The 24,333-nt window shown below is 40.9% G+C and overlaps 2 protein-coding genes across 7 annotated transcripts in view; one reads left to right on the plus strand and one right to left on the minus strand.

Moving 5' to 3' along the window:
* Positions 1–22,672, minus strand: LOC139579548 (MBT domain-containing protein 1-like). 4 transcript variants are annotated; one of them, XM_071408319.1, is made up of 17 exons: positions 22,550–22,672; positions 13,585–13,786; positions 13,263–13,396; positions 12,182–12,296; positions 11,882–11,964; positions 9,327–9,444; positions 8,897–9,031; positions 8,453–8,541; positions 7,974–8,208; positions 7,706–7,761; positions 7,500–7,604; positions 7,236–7,383; positions 6,978–7,060; positions 6,365–6,599; positions 5,828–5,899; positions 4,976–5,170; positions 1–4,719 (listed from the first exon to the last, which is right to left on the minus strand). In XM_071408319.1, exons 2-17 carry the CDS (start codon positions 13,736–13,738, stop codon positions 4,595–4,597), a joined length of 2,082 nt encoding a protein of 693 aa, XP_071264420.1. In that variant the 5' UTR covers positions 13,739–13,786; positions 22,550–22,672; the 3' UTR covers positions 1–4,594. The 4 variants fall into 4 exon arrangements, with proteins under 4 accessions (XP_071264420.1, XP_071264411.1, XP_071264403.1 ...); XM_071408310.1 differs by lacking the exon at positions 22,550–22,672 and adding an exon at positions 22,078–22,164; XM_071408302.1 differs by lacking the exon at positions 22,550–22,672 and adding an exon at positions 14,814–14,976 and having other exon boundaries at positions 1–4,705.
* Positions 20,929–24,333, plus strand: part of LOC139579537 (zinc finger protein 729-like) — a 21,489-nt gene continuing 18,084 nt past the window's right edge. For all 3 annotated transcript variants that reach the window (XM_071408269.1, XM_071408279.1, XM_071408286.1), the window contains exon 1: positions 20,929–21,873. The gene's annotated coding sequence lies outside the window, so the exon portion shown is untranslated. The remainder of the gene's footprint in view (positions 21,874–24,333) is intronic.

Genomic DNA, 24,333 nt, shown 5'->3' on the forward strand with positions numbered 1-24,333 from the left:
TTATGCAGTGTAAAAAAAGTTTAATTTATTTTACGATTATGCTTTTTCCACAAACATGCTGCAAAATTAAAAAGTAAACATCTAAATATTTCTTTACATTTGATATACTGTAGCTTAAACTTCATGTTCACAGTACATTTACCATGGAAACCAAGGAACAAAAACAATATACTTGGATGCGAAAAAAAAAAAAAAATTATCCCACAAGTGCCATGCAAAGAATGTTTTGGCAGTTAATTCAATACAAATTTTTCATAGTTGTATCCAAAATACAAGAGAACTGAATTTCTCCACCATGGCCAGTTTAAAAATCATTTCATTCTTATAAGGTTATGACTATCAAATATATATATAGCACCATAATACAAAGACAATGAAGGGGTTTCACAATAGAAACAAGCACACACACACAGACCCATGTTAGTGCAAAGACCAACAGTTACACAAACCAAGATCAACTAGTTAAGCACAAGAGGACATGATGTTCACACTGCTGCATGCACATATTTTGGTTTCAACAAACACACTGTCTTTTATGATGAAATAATGCATTTGAACGTCAATGAACATCATGATCAGAATAGCGTAGCCCTATATTGAGTCCATTTGTGCGTTTCTTTTCTTCATTCAAATACCATGAATTCTCATGTTTAACATTTGTGTTAGAAGGACGATGGAGACAAGGTTTGTCACCTCAAAACAGTCATACCATATATTAACGTAATGTATATTTCCACCATTCGGTCTTTGATGCACAGTCTGAAGTTTGAGTGTAAGTACAGCTCAAAGCTTAGGATCTCACTGCATTAGGAGAGTACTGTGATAAGACGTTATTGCTTGACAGTGACCTTAGGCAATCTTTGGCATCACCATGGTCACCTGAGCTGGTTTACACCAGCCAACGTGTAAAATGTACATTTTCATTGAGACTTATACTAGTTTGAGTTTCACTCAGGGCCAGACATTGAAACATACAGTAACAACAGTAAGACAAATCGACAAAGCTAACATTTAACTGAACTTTTGGAGAAAAAAAAAAAATAGTTCAAGAAACACCTACACATGATCAAACAGTGACAGACAGTTAATCCTACCTCTAGAGACAAAATATATGACAAATCCACTTGAAATGGGACCTTGTTTCACAATCAGATAGGTCTCTACATTAGTGAGATGGTTTACCAAGTGACACATTTACTTTAAAGACCGATCTTGGACTAACACATTTTGTTAATACTGTTGACCACATCAATCTCTGAAGCCTAATTTCAGCATGCCAACAGCCAATGACAACACCTTTCTCAATAACTATAACGACGAAGAAGAAGCCTATAATACAATACGCTAAGATTTCCTGAGAGTAAATTGTCAACCTTACTGGTATATAAAGTGAGACAATGGAGTGCAGTCGGTATTTGATAAAGTATGTAGATTATAATCACTCTTTAATTTCTCATATGGCACAAAATAAATCACCATATCATGTTTGTAAATTGGCTCTGTTATATACTGTATGCTTTGTTAATAAATATTTAATGTGATATATTTTGTTTTATAAATCAATATTGACATTAATTTAATATCTCCCAACGAAAGGATGGCCTATGAATAAAATGATCATGATCATGAGTCAGTGAGTGTGACAATTTAACCCAAGCCTACCAATCACTTACTAAGAAATATGCACACAAAGTGATTTAAATTGTCATGAAAATCACCTTTATGTGTGGTTTGACCAGAACCGGACTACCTTGCAACAGGAGATTACATTCAAGTTCTAAAAGAGGAAGAGCAAACAAAGCATTATTTTGAAGATTTTCTTTTACAAAGGCAGTACATTCTCTATTTCGATAAATGGTTCTCATGTTGTTGATGGTAGTGAAGTGATGAAACCCTAATGATGAACAATAGCCCGACTATTACAGTGGCTTGAATATTTCCTCTACTCACATTTATAGTATCGCTCTGAATTATGACATAATTAATGTAGAATAATGCTACATACATTAGATATAAAACATTTCAGATAGATGAATTATAACATAATTCATGTAGAATAATGCTATATACATTAGATATAAAACATTTCAGATAGATCTCTGTATTATTTGACACAAGAGTCAAGGTTTGCATATCATTGTGTAGTAAACTGTGATAGAACTAAATATTACCACAGTGAATGACTTGTTTTTCATAGAGTATACTTTTTTGATTTGACAAACTTGCCTGCAATCAACTGGCCAAGAGGAGTAATATTTGTAAACATACTTTAAATAAGGCATGGTAAATATAGTGTGGGAAAAGGATCAACCTGAGATTTGGGGCTCTACCACATTCTCCTTGGTAAATGTCCCAGTGATAGCTGTCAGTCATGATTGGCTATCACACAAATGGAACACAAGATCCAGAGAATGTGGTCAGGTGCTCAAATCCTAGTTGAATGTGTGGAACTGGTATGAAGCTGATTGGTGGGGTGTTTCTACTTTATATCTGAGTGATTGTTTTTTACCAGTAAGGTTTAGTCCATTCAATACCAACATAAAGTTGAAGTCGGAAGTTTACATACACCTTAGCAAAATACATTTAAACTACGTTTTTCACAATTCCTGACATTTAATCATAGTAAGAATTCCCTGTCTAAGGTCAGTTAGGGTCACCACTTTATTGTAAGAATGTGAAATGTCAGAATAATAGAGGAGAGAATTATTTATTTCAGCTTTTATTTCCTTCATCACATTCCCAGTGGGTCAAGAAGTTTACATACACTCAATTAGTATTTGTTAGCATTGCTGTTAAATTGTTTAACTTGGGTCAAGCATTTTGGGTAGACTTCCACAAGCTTCCCACAATAAGTTGGGTGAATTTCGGCCCATTCCTCCTGACAGAGCTGGTGTAACTGAGTCAGATTTGTATGCCTCCTCGCTGGCACGTGCTTTTTCAATTCTACCCGCAAATGTTCTATAGGATTGAGGTCAGGGCTTTGTGATGGCCACTCCAATACCTTGACTTTGTTGTCCTTAAGCCATTTTGCAACAACTTTGGAAGTATGCTTGAGGTCATTGTCCATTTGGAAGACCCATTTTCGACCAAGCATTAACTTCCTGACTGATGTCTTGAGATGTTGCTTCAATATATCACATCATTTTCCATCTTCATGATGCCATCTATTTTGTGAAGTGCACCAGATACTGCTGCAGCAAAGCACCCCCACAACATGATGCTGGCACCCCCATTCTTCACGGTTGGGATGCTTCTCCCCCTTTTTCCTCCAAACATAACGATGGTCATTATGGCCAAACAGTTCTATTTTTGTTTCATCAGACCAGAGGACATTTCTCCAAAAAGTACAATCTTTGTCCCCATGTGCAGTTCCAAACCTTAGTCTGGCTATTTTATGGCGGTTTTGGAGCAGTGGCTTCTTCCTTGCTGAGCGGCCTTTCAGGATATGTCGATATAGGACTCGTTTTACTGTGGATATAGATACTTTGTACCCGTTTCCTCTAGCATCTTCACAAGGTCCTTTGCTGTTGTTCTGGGATTGATTTGCACTTTTCGCACCAAAGTACGTTCATCTCTAGGAGACAGAACGTGTCTCCTTCCTGAACAGTATGACGGCTGCGTGGTCCCATGGTGTTTATACTTGCATACTATTGTTTGTACAGATTAACGTGGTACCTTCAGGCGTTTGGAAATTGCTATTTTTTCTGAGGTCTTGGCTGATTTCTTTTGATTTTCCAATGATGTCAAGCAAAGAGGCACTGAGTTTGAAGATAGGCCTTGAAATACATCCACAGGTACACCTCTAATTGACTCAAATGATGTCAGTTAGCCTATCAGAAGCTTCTAAAGCCATGACATAATTTTCCGGAATTTTCAAAGCTGTTTAAAGGCACAGTCAACATCGTGTATGTAAACTTCTGACCCACTGGAACTGTGATACAGTGAATTATAAGTGAAATAATCTGTCTGTAAACAATTGTTGGAAAAATGACTTGTGTCATGCACAAAGTAGATGTCCTAACCGACTTGCCAAAACTATAGTTTGTTAACAAAAGATTTGTGGAGTGGTTAAAAAACGAGTTTTAATGACTCCAACCTAAGTGTATGTAAACTTCCGACTTCAACTGTACATACACCCTGTTTTTTGGAAAATCTGATTATATATATATACACTAAAACATCACACAGTTTATCCATCAAAAGATTACCCTACCTCAAAGTAACGAATACGAGAGATGCACAAAAAGATCTCGGATTTAAAAAAATCGTACAAAAACTTTTTTTTTGTTTTAGTACAAAAAACTGAACTGAAATGTAAAGTTATTGTCATTTACGCACCTCTCTTTTTTCCTTTATTTTCTACACTCCTCTCCCCGTTTGCGCTGTCTGTTTGGAACTAGTCTTTGAGCCGTTCTGTCCTGAATCTCTCTATGGGCACAGCTTGGTGCCCTTGGTGACCTTCCATGTTAATGTTGTGGGGATGCCACCCAGGGCCCATGGTCTCTGGTGCTGTGGAGAGAGAGGGAGTGGACAGGCTCCTTCTTGCCCCCAGGATGGCCCTCCGGTGGTAGGTGCAGCAGTGCCCCATGGAGGCTCAGGGCTCCTGTTTGATGTAATAACTGCAGCCGGAGCCGTTGTTCTCTAGGTCAGAGGCTGTGCCCTGCAGGAAAGTGAACTCGTCCGTCTCCTGAACCTCCTCCTTCAGCTGCAGCGTCACCCCTTAAAAAAAAGAAAAGAGGGCCAGTAGAGAAGTAGGAAAGATGGGGAATGAAAAGACAGGAAGGGGAGGATGAATTATAAAACTCAGGAGATAAAGGAGAAAATAAGTTGCCTTATCAAGATGGTTGATGTTGAGATGGGGTAGAGTACTTGGACTACTACACTTTTCCGTTTCAGTAGCGGACATCCCTAACCAACTACCAGGCTTAACATGGGTTTCTAATTTGAGTTCAGTTGGTAGGGTGGCTTAGGTTACCTGGCTTTCCGTTGGGGCCGAGTTCCTGGGCTGCCGAGGGAGGCTGTGCGTTCCCAGGGGCAGATGCTGGCGTGGGAGGAGATGGGTAGTCTGGCGGGGTCATGTTCTCGTCTCCAGATAGGTTCCTCTGGGGCACTCCACTCAATACCACCCCCGACAAACTCACTGGCCGCTTACCAATGGGGATCTTCCTCTCTAAAAACCAAGACAAAGGTAAAATGGTTTATCAGCTCTGCTGTTACCTTCATGTCTCTTATACCTTTGCTCTTTTTGACCTGTGACTACTTATGTTATTCATCATTAGTAAGGTAAAATTGAAATATTCAAATCGAGGTAAAAATGTCTTAGAAATCTAAGTTATTCAGGAAAAGCTTGATGTAATGACTGGCATGACTAACAAAGACTGAAGGAACATATAAAAACCAAGCATACTATAAAAAGATCTACACTATGGGCCTACATAATCAAATCATTTGTATTTTATTGCAGTCATTGAAGATCTTTCTTCAGCCTGAGGTCTCATCCAGTAGTAACAGCTTCACACTGGTACAAAAATTCAATCTGGTGTCGGAGGGTTTTGACTTGGTTTCAATGCTCTGTTTTGGTGTGAATAGAGATGCCCGCAGGGCATGAACCGTGAAGAGCTGCGGTGAGTGCAGCTTTGCCCTTAAATAGAGAAAGAAATTGGGAAAGGGGAGGGTGCAGGGGAGGAGGCAGAGGCATGGGCAGAAAAGAGATGGGGAGGGTGCAGGGGAGAAGGCGGAGGCACAGGGGCAGAAATGAGAGCGGGGGGGGGGGGTGCAGGGACAGGGGGCTGAGGCACGGGGCGAAACGAGGGGACGGATGACCCACTTTTCTTTTGGCCTTTGTACTGCTGGGATTTCTTCTTCTGCTTTGTCACACTCGGAGGGAGCTCTCTAGAGGCTGAAAAAATGCACAAACCAGAGAACAACTCATTCATTCATACATTCGTTCAGCACAGCTCGTCTCAACTCATTCAAAAAAATGCAATGCTTTAGCTCAATTTTCCTACATTACTAGAATTAGTTTCAGATTAAAGGTTTGCGTAAAAGTCACAGTGTTTTGGTTAAATGAAGTTTGATGTTTTGACTGTCTTTGTGTTTTTTGTTGTTGTATTTAGCAGTTCTACCTGTATTGGTAGTTTTGGTTATTTGGGAGATTACAGTCAAATTCATTTGGGAGATTACAGTCAAGGTCATTTGGGGGATGATGCTAATGAAAAATCTGACTTGGTTTTCCAAAAGGTTGTTTTGGGCTAGACTAGAGCTAGTTCAGACCTTGCACTAAGAAGATTATATCTTTGTCCGTCTTTGTCTTTGTGGAAAAATGCTGAAAAATCCCAATAAACAGAATATTTTAAAAACTCACCTAGCACAGCTGGTGGCTGTAGTTGGTAGCCAGTCAGCTGACACCAACCCACAGGGTAGAGGTCAGGTGATTCACAATCCACCCACTGATCATACTCGTCCTCCCAGCCGTCAAAATGGATGCGCAGTAGTCTATATACAATACGTGTCACTGTGGCAACACACACCAGCCGGGGCTCCATCAGGTCCACAGCCTCCAGCTTCATGCCAGGGCGGAACCCATGGTTTGGAACCTCCTTTAAAGTCAACCAAGAGAAGGGGACATTCAGCTGGTGGACTCAGGGAATTTCTCATAACACTACAACTACAAGCAAGCAAAGTTGTACATTGGTGGGCTACTAGTCTTAACTTCACTGCACTCAGATGCGCGTCTTTCTTATTCGGACTAATATCCTGTAACGACTACACTACTGACAGAAATCAAGCAATTTGAAAAAGCCAAAGTGCATAAACAATCAAACTTTAAATAGATGAAAAATGTAAAGGGTTACTCAGACAGCAAGTAGTTGGTTTTGACAACAAATTCAGTCTAACTAACAGACTGCGAACAAAAGTAAAGAGCCAAAACGACCTAACAGGCAAAATAGCTAGCAGACAAAGCTGAACAAGGTTACCTTGTTAAAGAGCTTCACCGGAGCTGCCACTGAACCCGTTTCCCTGAGGTAGTCAAACCATCTGAATGGGAGTTTTGTGTACCCTGCAGAAAAGACTTACTTATTGAGGCTACAAGTAACAGCAACTGGCTGGCCAATTGAAATAGCCACTGTGAGGTGAGAATCAGTGGTGCGCACTCTCTTGGTACTACAAATAAACTCAAATAGACAATTGTGATTATGCTTTTACCACACAATGTAATGTAATTCAGTGTGTACCACGTGGAGGGGTGAGTTCAATTGTGTTGATTTCACAGAATCCAGCAGGAAAGATAGAGGGAGAGGTGGAGTGATAGCAGAACCAGTCAGAGCCATCAGCTGCCTCGGAACCATCAATTCCGATCATGAGGTATCCATCCGCCAAGACCTGGAAGAAGAGAAGGCAGGGAGCGTGAACAACTCTGTTACACGTGCAATGTCATTTGTCTTTATTTCTTTCATTTCTCTGTCAGTCATATTTCTCATCACGATTATAGGGCTTACCTTTCTAACAGTAGCAATACAAATAGCTGATAGATTCAAAGGGTCAATAGCCTCCAGCTTCATGCCATCTTTAAACCACTCCCCGCTCTGGTCAACATCCTTCACCTGAGAGAGATTGTGCCACGTATCAAACAAATGTCAGAGACTAGAAAAATATTTGAATCAACGAAGTCAAGTGGCAGATTGAAACATTTATTTGAACTCACCTTCACAAAAAGCTGTCCTGGGGCATCTACTTGGCCATCAAGTTTCTTTGAAACATCTGAAACAAGGAAGAGTATCTGTCATTAATGGACAACAATCAAACCCTAAAAGTCCAAATAAATCATTCAGAAACAACTAGAATCTTAAAGTGCCTAAGTGTTTCACCCATGTTGAGATCTTCAGGATCCTTAAACCCCAAGCAAATCTTTACCCTTATGTGTAAGACCCTAGTGCCTAGTCCCGCGTGCCCTCCCCACTATGGTCACTGACCAGATCTCTTGAAGCGGTGTCCGATGCCGCGGGACCAGCCGATGCTGTGTATCAGTGGGCTGTACATGTGGCACCAGAAGTCGTCCGAGCCGTCCTCGCACTCCTCGTAGACGAGCCGAAGCCGACCTCCGATCACCTGCTCTACCAGGGCCACCCGCGTCCGGCACAGGTGAGTCTTATCCACCACCTCCACACGCATCAGCTTCTTAAAGGGGAACTGCATGCTCTGCTGCACCTGGGGAAGGGTGAGGAGGTGAAGATTCTACAAGGTTACTTGACAATCCAGTTAGGCATTATAGAATATGTCACTATATAATAATACATGCAAAGCATGTTTGTACTGGTAGTGCCATAAGGTTATTAGCATTGCATTTGTGGAAATAATACAAGCATATTCATCTTCTCATATTGATATTTGATGCATGTTTGTACTTTGAGTGAGGTGTTGGAGTGTCTTGTGATGAAGAGTTGTAGCTCACCTTGGTGGAGAAATCAATAGGTAGAGTCTTTGCTCCTGTTAGGCAGTTCACAAGAAACGCTTTCCAGTTGGTGCACTTGTGCTGAATGGCTAAGGTGAAACAGTCAGACAACGTTTGAGAAAGATTAGAAATTATTCTTTCAAACCGGTCAGAAATTTTAAATGACTTGCCCCACCACTTGTAACAGAGCATATATCCTTATCTTGGCAAAACAAAGTACAGTACTATAATTTGTTCTTATTACCTTTCAGAGAACAGACTACGCATGCCGTATACATAACAAAATACAGTACCTCGTTTAAAAAGAGTACTGAGCACTGATTTGGTGACCTTGAGCATAATTCAGGAAAGGTGCTTTTAAAAATAAAGGCATTATCATTATTAACCTTATGGCCACAAATATCCTGGCTGTGGTTTCTAAGTGACTCCCTCTGTTACTCTTACACTTGGGAGGAACCAGGGGCTTTCCTCCTGCTGCACACCAGCCCACCGGGTGGATGTCAGGGACACAGATGTTACACCAGAAATCCCTGCCAGAGTCACCATCAAACCCCTCGTACCGTAGCAGTGCCTTAAAGCCTGCGGAGAGAAGCACAATGATGTTTTAAGATTAGGAAAACCACTGAACCTTATTTGTGATTTTCCAATCATTTTGTTCCTGAAATACCTGTAAAAATGAATCATAGGAGTATTGTTAGATGAGAGAAGTATCTATGTTTCCAAGCATTGTGTGTAGGTTACATCTAAGTGTAACATGTCTATGTGTAAACAGAGTTGAATGAAAACAATGAATGCAGAGAAAGTACACTGTCATCTATGAATCCAAACAGGTGCATTTCAGAGTGAAGAGGATTCTCTGGGGCTTCTTTGTTACCTGCTAATTTGATAACTCCTGCTATCCAGTACACCTTCATTGGCAGGCCGCTATCTGTATTGGGCACCTCTACCCTCACCCCTTCTGCAAGGTCACCCCAAGAAGTTCCCATGGGAACCTAAGGCAGAGAAGACAACACACGCTGAACATAGAGAACGACATCATCACAATACAAATATGTCCGCTCAAAAAGGACTGCTATTGCTAATACACTTCATTGTCACCTATCCTCACAATTTATGCAGCTTCAACAACATTTTTTTTTTATATATATAAATACACACACACACACACACACACACACACACACACACACACACACACATACAGTTGAAGTCAGAAGTTTACATACACCTTAGCCAAATACATTTGAACTCAGTTTCACAAATGCTGACATTTAATCATAGTAAAAATTCCGTCTTAGGTCAGTTAGGATCACCACTTTTTTAAGAATGTGAAATGTCAGAATAATAGTAGAGAGAATCATTTTATTTCCTTCATCACATTCCCAGTGGGTCAGAAGTTTACATACACTCAATTAGTATTTGGTAGCATTGCCGTTAAATTGTTTAACTTGGGTCAAACGTTTTGGATAGCCTTCCACAAGCTTCCCACAATAAGTTGGGTGAATTTTGGCCCATTACTCCTGACAGAGCTGGTGTAACTGAGTCAGGTTTGTAGGCCTCCTTTCTCGCACACGCTTTTTCAGTTCTGCCCACAATTTTTTATAGGTTTGAGGTCGGGGCTGTGATGGCCACTCCAATACCTTGACTTTGTTGTCCTTAAGCCATTTGCAACAACTTTGGAAGTATGCTAGGGATCATAGTCCATTTGGAAGACCCATTTGCAACCAAGCTTTAACTTCCCGACTGATCTCTTGAGATGTTGCTTCAATATATCCGCATACTTTACCTCCCTCATGATGCCATCTATTTTGTGAAGTGCACCAGTCACTCCTGCAGCAAAGCACCCCCACAACATGATGCTGCCACCCCTGTGCTTCACGGTTGGGATGGTGTTCTTCGGCTTGTAAGCCTCCCCCTTTTCCCTCCAAACATAACAATGGTCATTATGGCCAAACAGTTCTATTTTTGTTTCATCAGACCAGAGGACATTTCTCCAAAAAGTACGATATTTTTTCCCATGTGCAGTTGCAAACCGTAGTCTGGCTTTTTTATGGCGGTTTTGGAGCGGTGGCTTCTTCCTTTGCTGAGCGGCCTTTCAGGTTATGTCGATATAGGACTCATTTTACTGTGGATATAAATACTTTTGTACCCGTTTCATCCAGCATCTTCACAAGGTCCTTTGCTATTGTTATGGGATTGATGTGCACTTTTCTCACCACAGTACGTTCATCTCTAGGAGACAGAACGCGTCTCCTTCCTGAGCGGTATGACGGCTGCGTGGTCCCATGGTGTTTATACTTGCATACTATTGTTTGTATAGATGAACGTGGTACCTTCAGTCGTTTGGAAGGTGCTCCAAAGGATGAACCAGACTTGTGGAGGTCTACAATTTTTTTTATGAGGTCTTGGGAAAATCAAAAGAAATCAGCCATGTCAAGCAAAGAGGCACTACGTTTGAAGTTAGGCCTTGAAATACATCCACAGGTACACCTCCAATTGACTCAAATTATGTCAATTAGCCTATCAGAAGCTTCTAAAGCCATGACATAATTTTCTGGAATTTTCCAAGCTGTTTAAGGGCACAGTCAACTTAGTATATGTAAACTTCTGACCCACTGGAATTGTGATACAGTGAATTATAAGTGAAATAATCTGTCTGTAAACAAAGTAAATGTCCTAACCGACTTGCCAAAACTATAGTTTGTTAACAAGAAATTTGTGGAGTGGTTGAAAAATGTTTTAATGACTCCAACCTAAGTGTATGTTAACTTCTGACACCGGACAGGTGCAGTAAAATGTGTTGTTTTACAGGGTCAGCCATAGTAGTATTGCGCGCCTTGAACAAATTAGGATTAAGTGCCTTGCTCAAGAACACAGACAGGTTTTTCACCTTGTCGGCTTAGGCATTCGAACCAGTGACCTTTCGGTTACTGGCCCAACGCTCTAACCGCTAGGCTACCTGCCACCCCAGAGTTTCCCACCAGAGGCAGAATGACACCTATATCTCCAAAACATCCAGATGAGCTATTCATCACACTGTTTGATGGGTCAATAGGGATGAGGTATATTCTAACATACTTGCTCTGTTGAGTTTTGTTGTACTGGAGCATAAAACATCTTACCAGGTTACAAATCAACACATTCTAATATCTAGAAGAATATACTTCTTTATAACAACCAAGAAAGGCCCAAGCTGAAATTCAATTACTTTGTATTTATTGTAATATTAGTCACTTAATAAGTAGTCGTCATGAGGCAACCATAGACGCTTGCATCTCTTATCCACTGAGTGTGATCTCTACTTTAAAAGTATAATGTTAGTTAAGACATACCATATTGGCTGTGTCTACATGTTCTGACTTCCACTTCACTTTCACTGTCACTTTTCACCAGCAACCATTTGGAGTGTTTGAGCTGAGCGTTGCTTACATGTTTGAAACAGCCGACAGGTGCCCCGTTAATGTCGCCGGTGCCTATGTAGCGTCCCCAATCAAAGCCTTTCACAGGAATCACTGCAACCACCACAAGTATCGTCATGAGAGATAACACAACTCAATCAACGACTAGCTTATTATCATCACCTTCTTTATTTACAGTGAGAAAGACATCATCTCAATCTAGTCCTAGTAGAATCATCTTTGAAGACTGTTGCACCTATACTGTAGTCATTTGTAATTGGTAATAAATGAATAAAATTTCACGTGTCATGGACTTTTACATGGAACTTACCTGTTTTTGATTTGACTTGATTCTGTTGGTTGGCTTGGTACTGGGCATAGGCAGCCAACTTCGCCATGAGAGGCTGCTTCTGTAATACTTTAGCCTTTTTCGTTGGTGGTTTACCCTTTGAAAATAATAATAAAGGAACGACTATTGAGAGAGATAGAAGAAGAATCATACAAGCCAGGCAGGTTTCCTTTGTCCCAGGTTTATTCGACAAAAGAAATCATTGCGACGTGTGTAATGGAAACGGCAGATTATAGCATACATTTTCTGAAGATCAACAACATTTGTATCAGTTCGACTGAGATGGATTTATTTGGTCTAACTTTCTTTATTGCGACAAATTATGATGGAAACTGTTTTTCGAAAAAAGGATTGCAAAATAATTTAGAAGGTACGCGCGGCACATGATGTCATCACGTAGCCCTAACAAAAAAGATCCACTCAACATTTAATGCTAAATACCTATTGCTGCCAAAATCAATTTTTTCAACTATTAAAATTGTGGTTGGCTGGATGCAAGTTTCACCATGGCATGGACCGTTGCAATACGTGGGAACATGATAATTATTAGAATATGACAAATATTAGTAAATTATTGCAGTATATCCATCCTGGCTTTTGCGGGCTACCTGAGACATGAAACACATAGTTGGGAGGGCATCCAGGCTGTCAACAATTTATTAATGCTCAATTTGCCTTAAAGGTTAATGGAAACACTTTAACTACTTCATTTGTATTATTTTTTTGGTGTGATGGCATTACGTCCAGCTGTTTTTATCGACAATATAGTTAAATGGAAACACACTGTAGCAGGCAATTGTTGCATCTATTTTCTATACGAACTTTCTAAATGTCAACAAACAAACAAAAAATGTTTTATTAAAAAAAAATCGCTGGACCAGTTAATGGTAAGGTAACATAGCTACTTATAGATACACAGAGGATGATACACAGAGGAAGGAATTAAAATGAAATAAATACAACCTGTTAACACAACTTTTCAATGTCAATTCAACTTAAAAACGGTGGTTATAGAGGAACATACAAGGACAATAGAAGTAGACTTAGTGCAGTTTGCTGTTACCTGCAGTCTGGCCAGTATGCTGGCTTTTTTAGAGTTGGATGAGTAGCTCCTTGAACAGGATACACTGCAGAAGCGCTTGGTTTTGGAGTAGAAAGCATCTCTCACTCCCACCATCCCACACATCTCACAGGTGGCTAAGGAGAGTGAAACACACACACACACACACACACACACACACACACACACGAGGGATAACGAGGTGTGAGTACTGTTCAGTCGAAGAGATGGCCATATAATCGAATGCTAAAATCTCAGTTCAACCCTGTAATAACATCATCAGCAGTTATGTTCAATAGGCAGAGGCAGTCACAGTACTACTAACCCATTCCTGCCTTCCCATCGGGGTAGGTGTAGACCTGGCCGTTGGTCTTGATGATGGGCAGGCTGGCAGGGAGGGAGGGCACCTCTTCATCGCTGTCCTCGGAGCTCGAGCTACTGCTAGAATCCTCACTGCAGCTGTCATAGCCATCGAACATCCCAAACGAGTCCCGCCTCTTCCTTTCTGAACGAACAGTCCGTTCAGCCTGTAGGAGAGAGAGGATTGTGTCAGATAGAGATAGCACAATGCAGTCTCACTTACCCGCATGCCACTACAGGTGGTTGCTTTGCATGATAACCTACTGCTGATAATTTTTCAGAAAACAGCAAAGCAATCACTGCATCCATAAACCTTTCATATAGAGGTCCAAGAGGATATGTAGCCTATGTGCAATGTTTCCATGCAACACGGACAGATTTCGGATGAAGAGTGAAGGGGACTTTGAAAGTATAACATGTCAATTCAATAGCTACATACCAATTAATTAATCTATGAATAACACTGCATTGAACCAACATGGAAATTGCTCAGAGCTCAACATGTTAACCAATTATACCTGTAACACCACCACATATCTGGTGGTAGCTCACCTACCATTCTTACACTAAAACAAGTCTGTTCTCAGTGATCAAAATAGCGACATATTGTGACAACATACAGCAAGTAAGCTACATGCCAAACGTTTTGCACTGCAGTAACCGATAGCTAATGTCATCGGTGGTGCACCGCCCCCTTTCTATTCAGAACCTCTGTTGCCAAAGCACAATATTGAAATGACAGCTGCACGCGCTGGCTCATGACCTGATATCCCAAGAATTAGTCTGCAAGACACTCCAATACAGCGTCAAAAATCACTGCAGTGCGGTCTATTTAACATGACGGGCCTGCCTTCTTGCAATGATTTGCTAGCCAGCTAACGTAACGTTAATGGTAGCTGCTGGATCTTGCGCCGTTATACAAGCGGACAAGCTGCCCTAGAAGGTTGGAGAGTTGTTGAAGAAGCAGCACCACAGCTTGCCATCAACAACAGCTAGCTTTATTAAACAATTGAAAGGCAGGCAATGCTGGAATAAAGCTGTCTGTTTTATTTTCTGCGGCTACAGAAACTAGCTGGCACTACTGCTGCCTAGCCTACCTAGCTAAACTAGCTGCTGCAGTCTGACAACCACAACAAAGAAAGGGGAAATAGGATTACACCAGAAATGTACACAGAACACAATAATAGCGCTCACCAAATCTCTTGCGTTTTCCATCAGCCCTTCATGCAGAGCGTTTTCTATTTTCTCTTGATACAGTGGCGAGACAGTGAAGAGAGGAAAGTTAATGGTAACCTAACATGCAAAAATAAACTCCGCTAGCTAGCTAGCTAGCATAGCATATCAACAAAATTACCATATTTCAAACGCGCAGGCGCGGAATATAGCCGCTATTTCCTGATTGGGCAAGACACTCTTCTTCATCTATATAGCATGCAGGTTAGCCAAGTAAAAGTACTTTACCGCCATCTACTGTACTGTATGCACATACGTACAGTAAAATGCATCAAAGTAAATACACTACATGACCAAAAGTATATGACACCTGCTCGTCGAACATCTCATTCCAAAATGATGAGCATTAATATGGAGTTGGTCCCCCATTTGCTGCTATAACAGCCTCCACTCTTCTGGGATGGCTTTCCAATAGATTAGGGAACACTGCTGCAGGGACTTGCTTCCATTCAGCCACAAGACCGTTAGTGAGGTTGGGCACTGATTTTGGGCGATTAGGCCTGGCTCGCAGTCGGCGTTCCAATTCATCCCAAAGGTTTTCTATAGGGTTGAGGTCAGTGCTCTGTACGGGCCAGTCAAGTCCTTCCAAACCGATCTCGACAAACCATTTCTGTATGGACCTCGCTTTGTGCATGAGGGCATTGTCATGCTGAAACAGGAATGGGCCCCAAACTGTTGCCACAAAGTTGGAAGCACAGAATCGTCTAGAATGTCATTGTATGCTGTAGCGTTAAGATTTCCCTACACTGGAACTACGGGGCCTAGCCCAAACCTTGAAAAACAGCCCCAGACCATTATTTCTCCTCCACCAAACTTTATAGTTGGCACTATGCATTCTGGCAGGTAGCGTTCTCCTAGCATCCACCAAACACAGATTCATTTGTAGGACTGACAGATGTTGAAGTGTGATTCATCACTCCAGAAAACGCGTTTCCACTTCTCCAGAGTCCAATAGCGGCGAGCTTTACACCACTCCAGCCGAGGCTTGGCATTGCGCATGGTGATCTTAGGCTTGTGTGCGGCTGCTCGGCCATGGAAACCCATTTCATGAAGCTCCCGATGAACAGTTTTTGTGCTGACGTTGCTTCCAGAGGCAGTTTGGAGCTCGGTAGTGAGTGTTGCAACCAAGGACAGACGATTTTTACGTGCTACGCACTTCAGCGGTCCCGTTCTGTGCGCTTCTGTGGCCTTCCACTTAACGGCTGAGCCATTGTTTCTCCTAGACGTTTCCACTTCACAATAACAGCACTTACAGTTGACCGGGGCATGGCCGAAATTTGACAAACTGACTTGTTGGAAAGGTGGCATTTTATTACAGTGCCACATTGAAAGCCGCTGAACTCTTCAGTACGGGCCATTCTACAGCCAGTGCTTGTCTATGGAGATTGCATGGCTGTGTGCTCGATTTTATACCTGTCAGGAACGGGAGTGGCTGAAATAGCCGAATCAACTCATTTGAAGGGGTGTCCACATACTTTTGTATATATAGTGTATGTCTGTACCAGTATGGAAATGTTGGTCATTATATGAAATGCAATATATTTCTGAATGATTACCCAGTGTACTCTATAAGTCAATTCATAAAGAAATAAGGCAGAGATTGGGAGAGGGGTATGAAAAATACTCAAAATATCCCTTTGAGCATGGTCAAGAATTATGCAGTGGATGGTCTATCATCCTAGACACAGTAGATCAGGCCAGCATCACTGAGGTGCATGGCTCAACACCCAGTGGCCAAAACATTTCATTGAGTTTGCAACAGAGTAGTGAAGTAATAAAGAAGTGCTTGATGGAGCAAAGAACTGGCAAACCTTTAGGCCTATCTAACCAGCGTCAGCCAGACAGAAGAAAACCTGACCACTGTTGAGAAGATTACCTTTGACCTTGCTGCATGAATACATCAGCAAATGCCCGAAGCTATACTAAAGATAGAATTTCAAAAAGTATATATTACAGTATTTATCTTGGGAATAGACTGTTCGCTCTGCTAGTGCACGGCAAGCGGTACCTATGCACCAAGTCTGGAACCAACAAGACCCTGAACAGCTTCTACCCCCAAGCCATAAAACTACTAAATAGTTAACCAATAGCTATCCGGACTATCTGCATTTACTCTTTTTGCAACTCTCATCACATACGCTGCTGTTACTTTTTATTATCCATCCTGATGCCGAGTCACGTTATCCCTACCTAAATGTACATATCTATCCCAATTACCTTGTACCCCTGCACATCTACTCGGTACTGATACCCTGTGTATTAGCAGTTGTGGAAAAAGTACCCAATTGTCATACTTGAGTAGGAGTATAGATACCTTAATAGAAAATGACTCAAGTAAAAGTGAAAGTTAACCAGCAAAATCCTACTTGAGTAAAAGTTTTAAAGTATTTGGTTTTGAATACACTTAAGTATCAAAAGTAAATGTAATTGCTCAAATATACTTAAGCATCAAAAGTAAAAGTATAAATAATTTCACACACCAGATGGCACGATTTTCTTGTTTTTGAAATTTACGGATAGCCAGGGCCACACGCCAACATTCAGACATAATAATTATGTCTGAGTGTTGGAGTGTGGCCCTGGAACATTCAGACATAATAATTATGTCTGAGTGTTGGAGTGTGGCCCTGGCTATCCGTAAATGTAAAAAATAAGAAAATCGTGCCATCTGGTTTACAAACAACAAAGCATTTGTGTTTAGTGTGTCCACCAGATCAGACGCAGTAGGGTTGACTAGGGATTTTCTCTTTAAGTGTGTTAATTCAACCATTTTCCTGTCCTGCTAAGCATTCAAAATGTAACGAGTACTTTTGGGTGTCAGGGAAAATGTATGGAGTAAAATATCCCTTTGCATGTTATACCAATGGCCCAAATTTGGCCATACCATATAGGTCATCATATGAGGTTGCAAATCAAAATAAAACATTCCCAATTATTCAAATGTAAAGCTATACATTTTAGGTAATTGACCCATTATTGTCTGTCCGATAGCCTCTACATTTACAATGAAACTCATGGGTGTGTTTAATGGGATGTGGAGCTTTATGGTGGGTGCAGGGCAATGGCGTCTTTAGCCCTGGGCTCCCGGGGCTACAGCCCCAAATGTTTTTGGTCCAGGCCCGAAACCTTTTGATGGTCTAACAACTGCACAATTGCAGGCTGTATGTCTAAAATGAGTTCCCATAACGGTGCATCACTTACACACTAAGTAGTATGCCATAGAGCTTTGTGACTGTCATGGTTTCTCCATTACTTTACTGAAAACCGTGTATCCCTAGTCCAAACCGTTCAAAAGATATGATCCATTTTACTGGAGTTATATTGGGTGGGTTTTTTCTGTCACGAATTCACAGGAAGCATTTGATAAATAAACAATGTCCCAGGCCATAATAAAACGAGGCTACTCGCAAACCGCTAATTAGTTTAGGGTGCACTCGGAAAGTATTCAGACCCCTTGACTTTTTCCACATTATGTTACGTTACAGCCTTATTCTAAATTACAATACCCCATAATGACAAAGTAAAAACAGGTTTTTATAAATTTTTGCAAATGTATTAAAAATTAAAAAACAGAAATGGCATATTTACATAAGTATTTAGACCCTTTGCTATGAGACTCAAAATTGAGCTCAGGTGCATCCTGTTTCCATTAATCATCCTTGAGATGTTTCTATAACTTGACTGGAGTCCACCTGTGGTAAATTCGATTGATTGGACATGATTTGGAAAGGCACACACCTGTCTATATAAGGTCCCGCAGTTGACAGTGCATGTTAGAGCAAAAACCAAGCCATGAGGTCGAAGGAATTGTCCGTAGAGCTCCGAGACAGGATTGTGTCGAGGCACAGCTCTGGGGAAGGGTATCAAAAAATGTCTACAGCATTGAAGGTACACAAGAACACAGTGGCCTCCATCATTCCTAAATGGAATAAGTTTGAACTACCAAGACTCTTCCTAGAGCTGGCTTCCCGGCCAAACTGAGCAATCAGGGGAGAAAGGCTTTGGTCAAGGAGGTGACCAAGAACCTGATGGTCACTCTGACAGAGCTCCAGAGTTCCTCTGTGGAGATGGCAGAACCTTCCAAAAGGACAACCATCTCTGCAGCACTCCACCAATCAGGACTTTATCGTAGAGTGGCCAGACGGAAGCCACTCCTCAGTAAAAGGCACATGACAGCCCGCTTGGAGTTTGCCAAAAGGCACCTAAAGACTCTCAGACCATGAGAAACAAGATTCTCTGGTCTGATGAAACCAAGATTGAACTCTTTGACCTGAATGCCAAGTGTCATGTCTTGAGGAAACCTGGCACCATCTCTACGGTGAAGCAGGGTGGTGGCAGCATCATGCTGTGGGGATGTTTTTCAGCAGCAGGGACTGGGAGACTAGTCAGTATCGAGGGAAAGATGAACAGCGCAATGTACAGAGAGATCCTTGATGAAAACCTGCTCCAGAATGCTCAGGACCTGAGCAGATACAGGTTTGCCAAGGTTGTAGTGTACACAAGTGTACACAAGAAGACTCGAGGCTGTAGTCGCTTCCAAAGGTTCTTCTGTGTTCTTGGGGACCTTCAATGATGCAGACATTTTTTGGTAGCCTTCCCCAGATCTGTGCGTCGACACAATCCTGTCTTGGAGTGCTACGGATAATTCCTCATGGCTTGGTTTTCACTGACATTTCAAAACTTGTTTTTGCCTTGTCATTATGGGGTGTGCAGATTTATTTATTTTATTTAACTAGGCAAGTCAGTTCAGAACAAATTCTTATTTACAATGACGGCCTACCGGGGAACAGTGAGTTAACTGCCTTGTTCAGGGGCAGAACGACAGATTTTTACCTTGTCAGCTCGGGGATTTGATTCAGCAACCTTTCGGTTACTGGCCCATTTTTTATAACAAAATGTGGAAAAAGTCAAAGGGTCTGAATAGTTTCCTCATGCACTGTGTGTGTGTGTGTGTATATATATATTTATATTAAATGCTAGCGAATTTTTACTCATTACAATTATATATACATTTATTTTTTCAATATTATTACAATTATTTATTTTATGTAGCGCTCTATCATTCTCCTTCTTGGTCAAATAGCCCTTACACAGCCTGGAGGTGTGTTGGGTCATTGTTCTGTCGAAAAACAAATGATAGTCCCACTAAGTGCAAACTAGATAGGATGGCGTATCGCTGCAGAATGCTGTGGTAGCCATGCTGGTTAAGTGTGTCTTGAATTCTAAATAAATCAGTGTCACCAGCAAAGCACCCCCACACCATCACACCTCCTCCTCCATGTTTCACGGTGGGAACCACACATGCAGAGATCATCCGTTCACCTACACTGCGTCTCACAAAGACACGGAGGTTTTAACCAAAAATCTCAACTTTGGACTCATCAGACCAAAGGACAGATTTCCACCGGTCTAATGTCCATTGCTCGTGCTTCTTGGCCCAAACAAGTCTCTTCTTATTATTGGTGTAATTTAGTAGTGATTTCTTTGCAGCAACTCAACCATGAAGGCCTGATTCACTCTCCTCTGAATAGTTGATGTTGAGATGTGTCTGTTACATGAACTCGGTGAAGCATTTATTTGGGCTGCATTTTCTGAAGCTGGTAACTCTAATGAACTTATCCTCCGCAGCAGAGGTAACTCTGGGTCTTCCTTTCCTATGGCGGTCCTCATGAGAGCCTGTTAATTGAAATGCGTTCCAGGTGACTACCTCATGAAGCTGGCTGAGAGAATGCCAAGAGTGTGCAACGCTGTCATCAAGGCAAATGGTTGCTACTTTGAAGAATCTAAAATCTATTTTGATTTGTTGAAAAAAGTGTTAGGTACTACATGATTCCATGTGTCATTTCATAGTTTATGTCTTCACTATTATTCAACAATGTAGAAAATAGTAAAAATAAAGAAAAACCTTTGAATGAGTAGGGGTGTCCAAACTTTTGACTGGTACTGTATATAAAATAACTGGTTTAGATTATTAAATATTCCTACAATATTCATAATGATAATGATATACAATAATAATAATAAAAATAAAACTTTTATTTTTACTTATTTTTATATATTTTACTCAAATGCAGTATCCTATAATCAGGCGTATGTGGCTACCTCCAGACTCCTAGGTAACTATACATTTTCAAAGCAAAAATAGAAATCTCATGGATCAAATGTTAATGTCACTGATTGAACAATCATAAATGACTGCAATAGCTTTGAATTATGGTTAGGAAGGCTACATCTGTGAGCCAAGAAACATATATGCCTTAGAAATACTAATAGACTCACTAAGACAATGGCATAAAATGTATTCGATTGCTGTGAATTGTTAACTGATACATGTGATTCTATTTTACATGCAATAATTTTGCATGTGAATCACTTCAAACAAAATTTGGAACAGGCTAATACAAAATAGATTAGATCACAGTGAAGCACATTGGACAGCCTGAGAAAATCAACTACAGGTTACCAAGTGTTGCAATCTAATAAACTAAATCATTTTGGAGTATTATACTATCACTCACAAACCCTGAAAGAAACGATGATAGTAATTTACAATATCATACAGACATAGTGACCTCAGAATGTCATTTCCTTCATGATCCACATAGCAAAGGCTGTTTTCACGGAAATCTATTCTGAGCAGCTCCTGCACCAACTGTGGACGTTTGTCTGATTTTGATTAACAACACGATTGAGCGCGCAGGAGCAAAATGGACAAGTAATAGTTTCTGGGGCGCAAAATACAGTACAGCATGCAACAAAGTAATCTGTTTTAAAAAAGATAGGTGTTTGATGCAGACTAAAATGTTATTCTGCGCATTATGACGCGTAAAAGTACGTATGTCTCCGCTTCACACCGCTAGCTAGCAGGAAGTATGTTGAATCCGTGGAGAAAAAAATGCCCGAAGAACCAAAGTCGGTTGTTGATCTGAAAAAAATAACAAGTCTCCTAAATGAGAACGCAAATGCTGCGGTTTTTGGATTCGGCATCATTCTCTCTGGTGCAAAGAACTTCATTAAACGGGTAAGTCGACTGCGTAAAACGTATAAAAAAATGATGTTTTACACTCTGGCCCATTGATGGATTTGTCGAGATCTTTGTTGGTTCTAGGCTAGCGCACGTTAGCCAGCAAGCTAACCTTTGCGTGCCACGGTTATTTGGCTTGCTTGGACATTAATTACCCCTGAAATAATATGGTCTATGTAGATAACAAGGGAATATACATACATTTATGCAGTGTGCGCATCTTCAATTTCTTTGAGCTTGCAAAATGTAGAGTTAACGACTTCCGTTCTCCTTGTATTTTTTAGCATCGTGGGGGGGGGGGGGGGGGGGTGTAACGTTACTTAGCTAGGCGGCCGCGCTAGCTAGTTTGTCGGGTCGTTGCAGATTATTACATTAGTTTGATAGTTGGCCAGGTTAAATGTCCTTTAAGGTGAAGTATGTCTCACATTTAGCTACACTTGTATACAAATAATAGTATGCATTTATATGATCCGAAGTAATATATTTTCACGACTTGACCCAGCTAACAGGCTAATGTTTGCACAGCTAACTAAAATGCGGCTAGTGTACTAGCTAGTTGCAAATAGCTTCTTAGAAAGCCATTTTTTAATGGAAATTGAGTCGTTTTTGTTATTTTTGGGCAACGCGTATAAACGTTATATTTTAACATTTAATAACTCGATGTTTCAGTTACCTATGCATTTAGGATTAAAATGTCTTATAGTTTATGCTTTCTCGGTCCTCCGGCCTTGACGTTGCCTAATTTGGGGAGTCGTCCGATGGAAAAGAGCACGGAATGTCTCGCGGATCGGCGGTAAAGATGTCCTGCTTTTGTCCAGAAAAATTTACGCTGTGTGAACTCAGTGGAAAGACAAGACAAGCCAAGGTCAGGGAGCACGTTAGAATCGCCTCCCACCACGAAATCAGATGATACTTTATTAAAATGATTTCGTATTACAGGCTCTTGGGCCTCCCTATTATGAAAGAAAAACGTTATTTGTTGAAATGTGCTCCAGACCCCGAGCTCTCAATCAAAACAATGCACGTGTAAACATCGAGTCACACATAAAGTAATTGTAAAGATATTAGCCTAGGTAAACGGTGTATGTACAACTATCTGAAATATATGTATATTCATATTCTTTTTTTTGTGGTTCCTTGCCCTCAGGCTGTTTACAGAATCCTGCAAACCGTTTTTGCACGGTGTTTGTGATTTCACTGTTTAAAATAGTTTGATTTCCTTTCTTCTGCTATCAAATTAGTTTAGCTTGTTTGCTAGGCTAACTACTTTTGTGCACACTAGTTAGTTAATTATATTTTACAGTTCTTAGACAGTGTAAATATATATTTTTCTGTTTGCACTTTGTTGCAAATGGGAATTAGTCAGTGAAGGTAAAATTATTTCAAAGTTGTTTACGCTTCACCTCCCCATTTCTGTCTCTTACGTATTAATAATTCTTCTACTTGCATCATTTACACCACGTTTGATAATGGCCAATCGAGCTGCAGTGTGAACATTCACATTACATTTTCCTCCCCAGAGAGAACCAGAAACCCTGGCTTCTGCAGGCCAGAGATTTATGAATTCACTTTTTACACCATGGGCCCATTGGGATTTGTGTTGTTGTTGCATCCCATAAGTTAAGCAATCAAGGTTTTAATTCTCATGCCTTGCTCACTGGATGTTTCTATATAAATCTAGATCCCTCCCACCCCACTTTCATTTGAATAGACATATGCCTTTATTCCAACCTGGGCCCACCTCAGCTCAGCAATGAATATATAAACTCAGCAAAAAAAGAAACGTCCCGTTTTCAGGATCCTGTCTTTCAAAGATAATTCATAAAAATCCAAATAACTTCACAGATCTTCATTGTAAAAGGGTTAAACACGGTTTCCCATGCTTGTTCAATGAACCATAAACAATGAATGAACATGCACCTGTGGAACGGTCGTTAATTGTTAGGTTAGATTACTTGTTGGTTATTACTGCATTGTCGGAACTAGAAGCACAAGCATTTCGCTACACTCGCATTAACATCTGCTAACAATGTGTATGTGACAAATAAAATTTGATTTGATTTAAGACTAACAGCTTACAGATGGTAGGCAATTTAAGGTCACAGTTATGAAAACTTAGGATACTGAAGAGGCCTTTCTACTGACTGAATAACACCAAAAGAAAGATGCCCAAGGTCCCTGATCATCTGTGTGAACGTGCCTTAGGCATGCTGCAAGGAGGCATGAGGACTGCAAATGTAGCCAGGGCAATGTCTGTACTGTGAGACACCTAAGACGGCGCTACAGGGAGACAGGACGGATAGCTGATCATCCTCGGCAGACCACGTGTAACGACACCTGCACAGGATCGGTACATCTGAACATCACACCTGCGGGACAGGTACAGGATGGCAATAACAACTGCCCGAGTTACACCAGGTATGCACAATCCCTCCATCAGTGCTCAGACTGTCTGCA

This window comes from Salvelinus alpinus, chromosome 1 (genome assembly GCF_045679555.1).
Source record: "Salvelinus alpinus chromosome 1, SLU_Salpinus.1, whole genome shotgun sequence".
Lineage (NCBI taxonomy): Eukaryota > Metazoa > Chordata > Actinopteri > Salmoniformes > Salmonidae > Salvelinus > Salvelinus alpinus.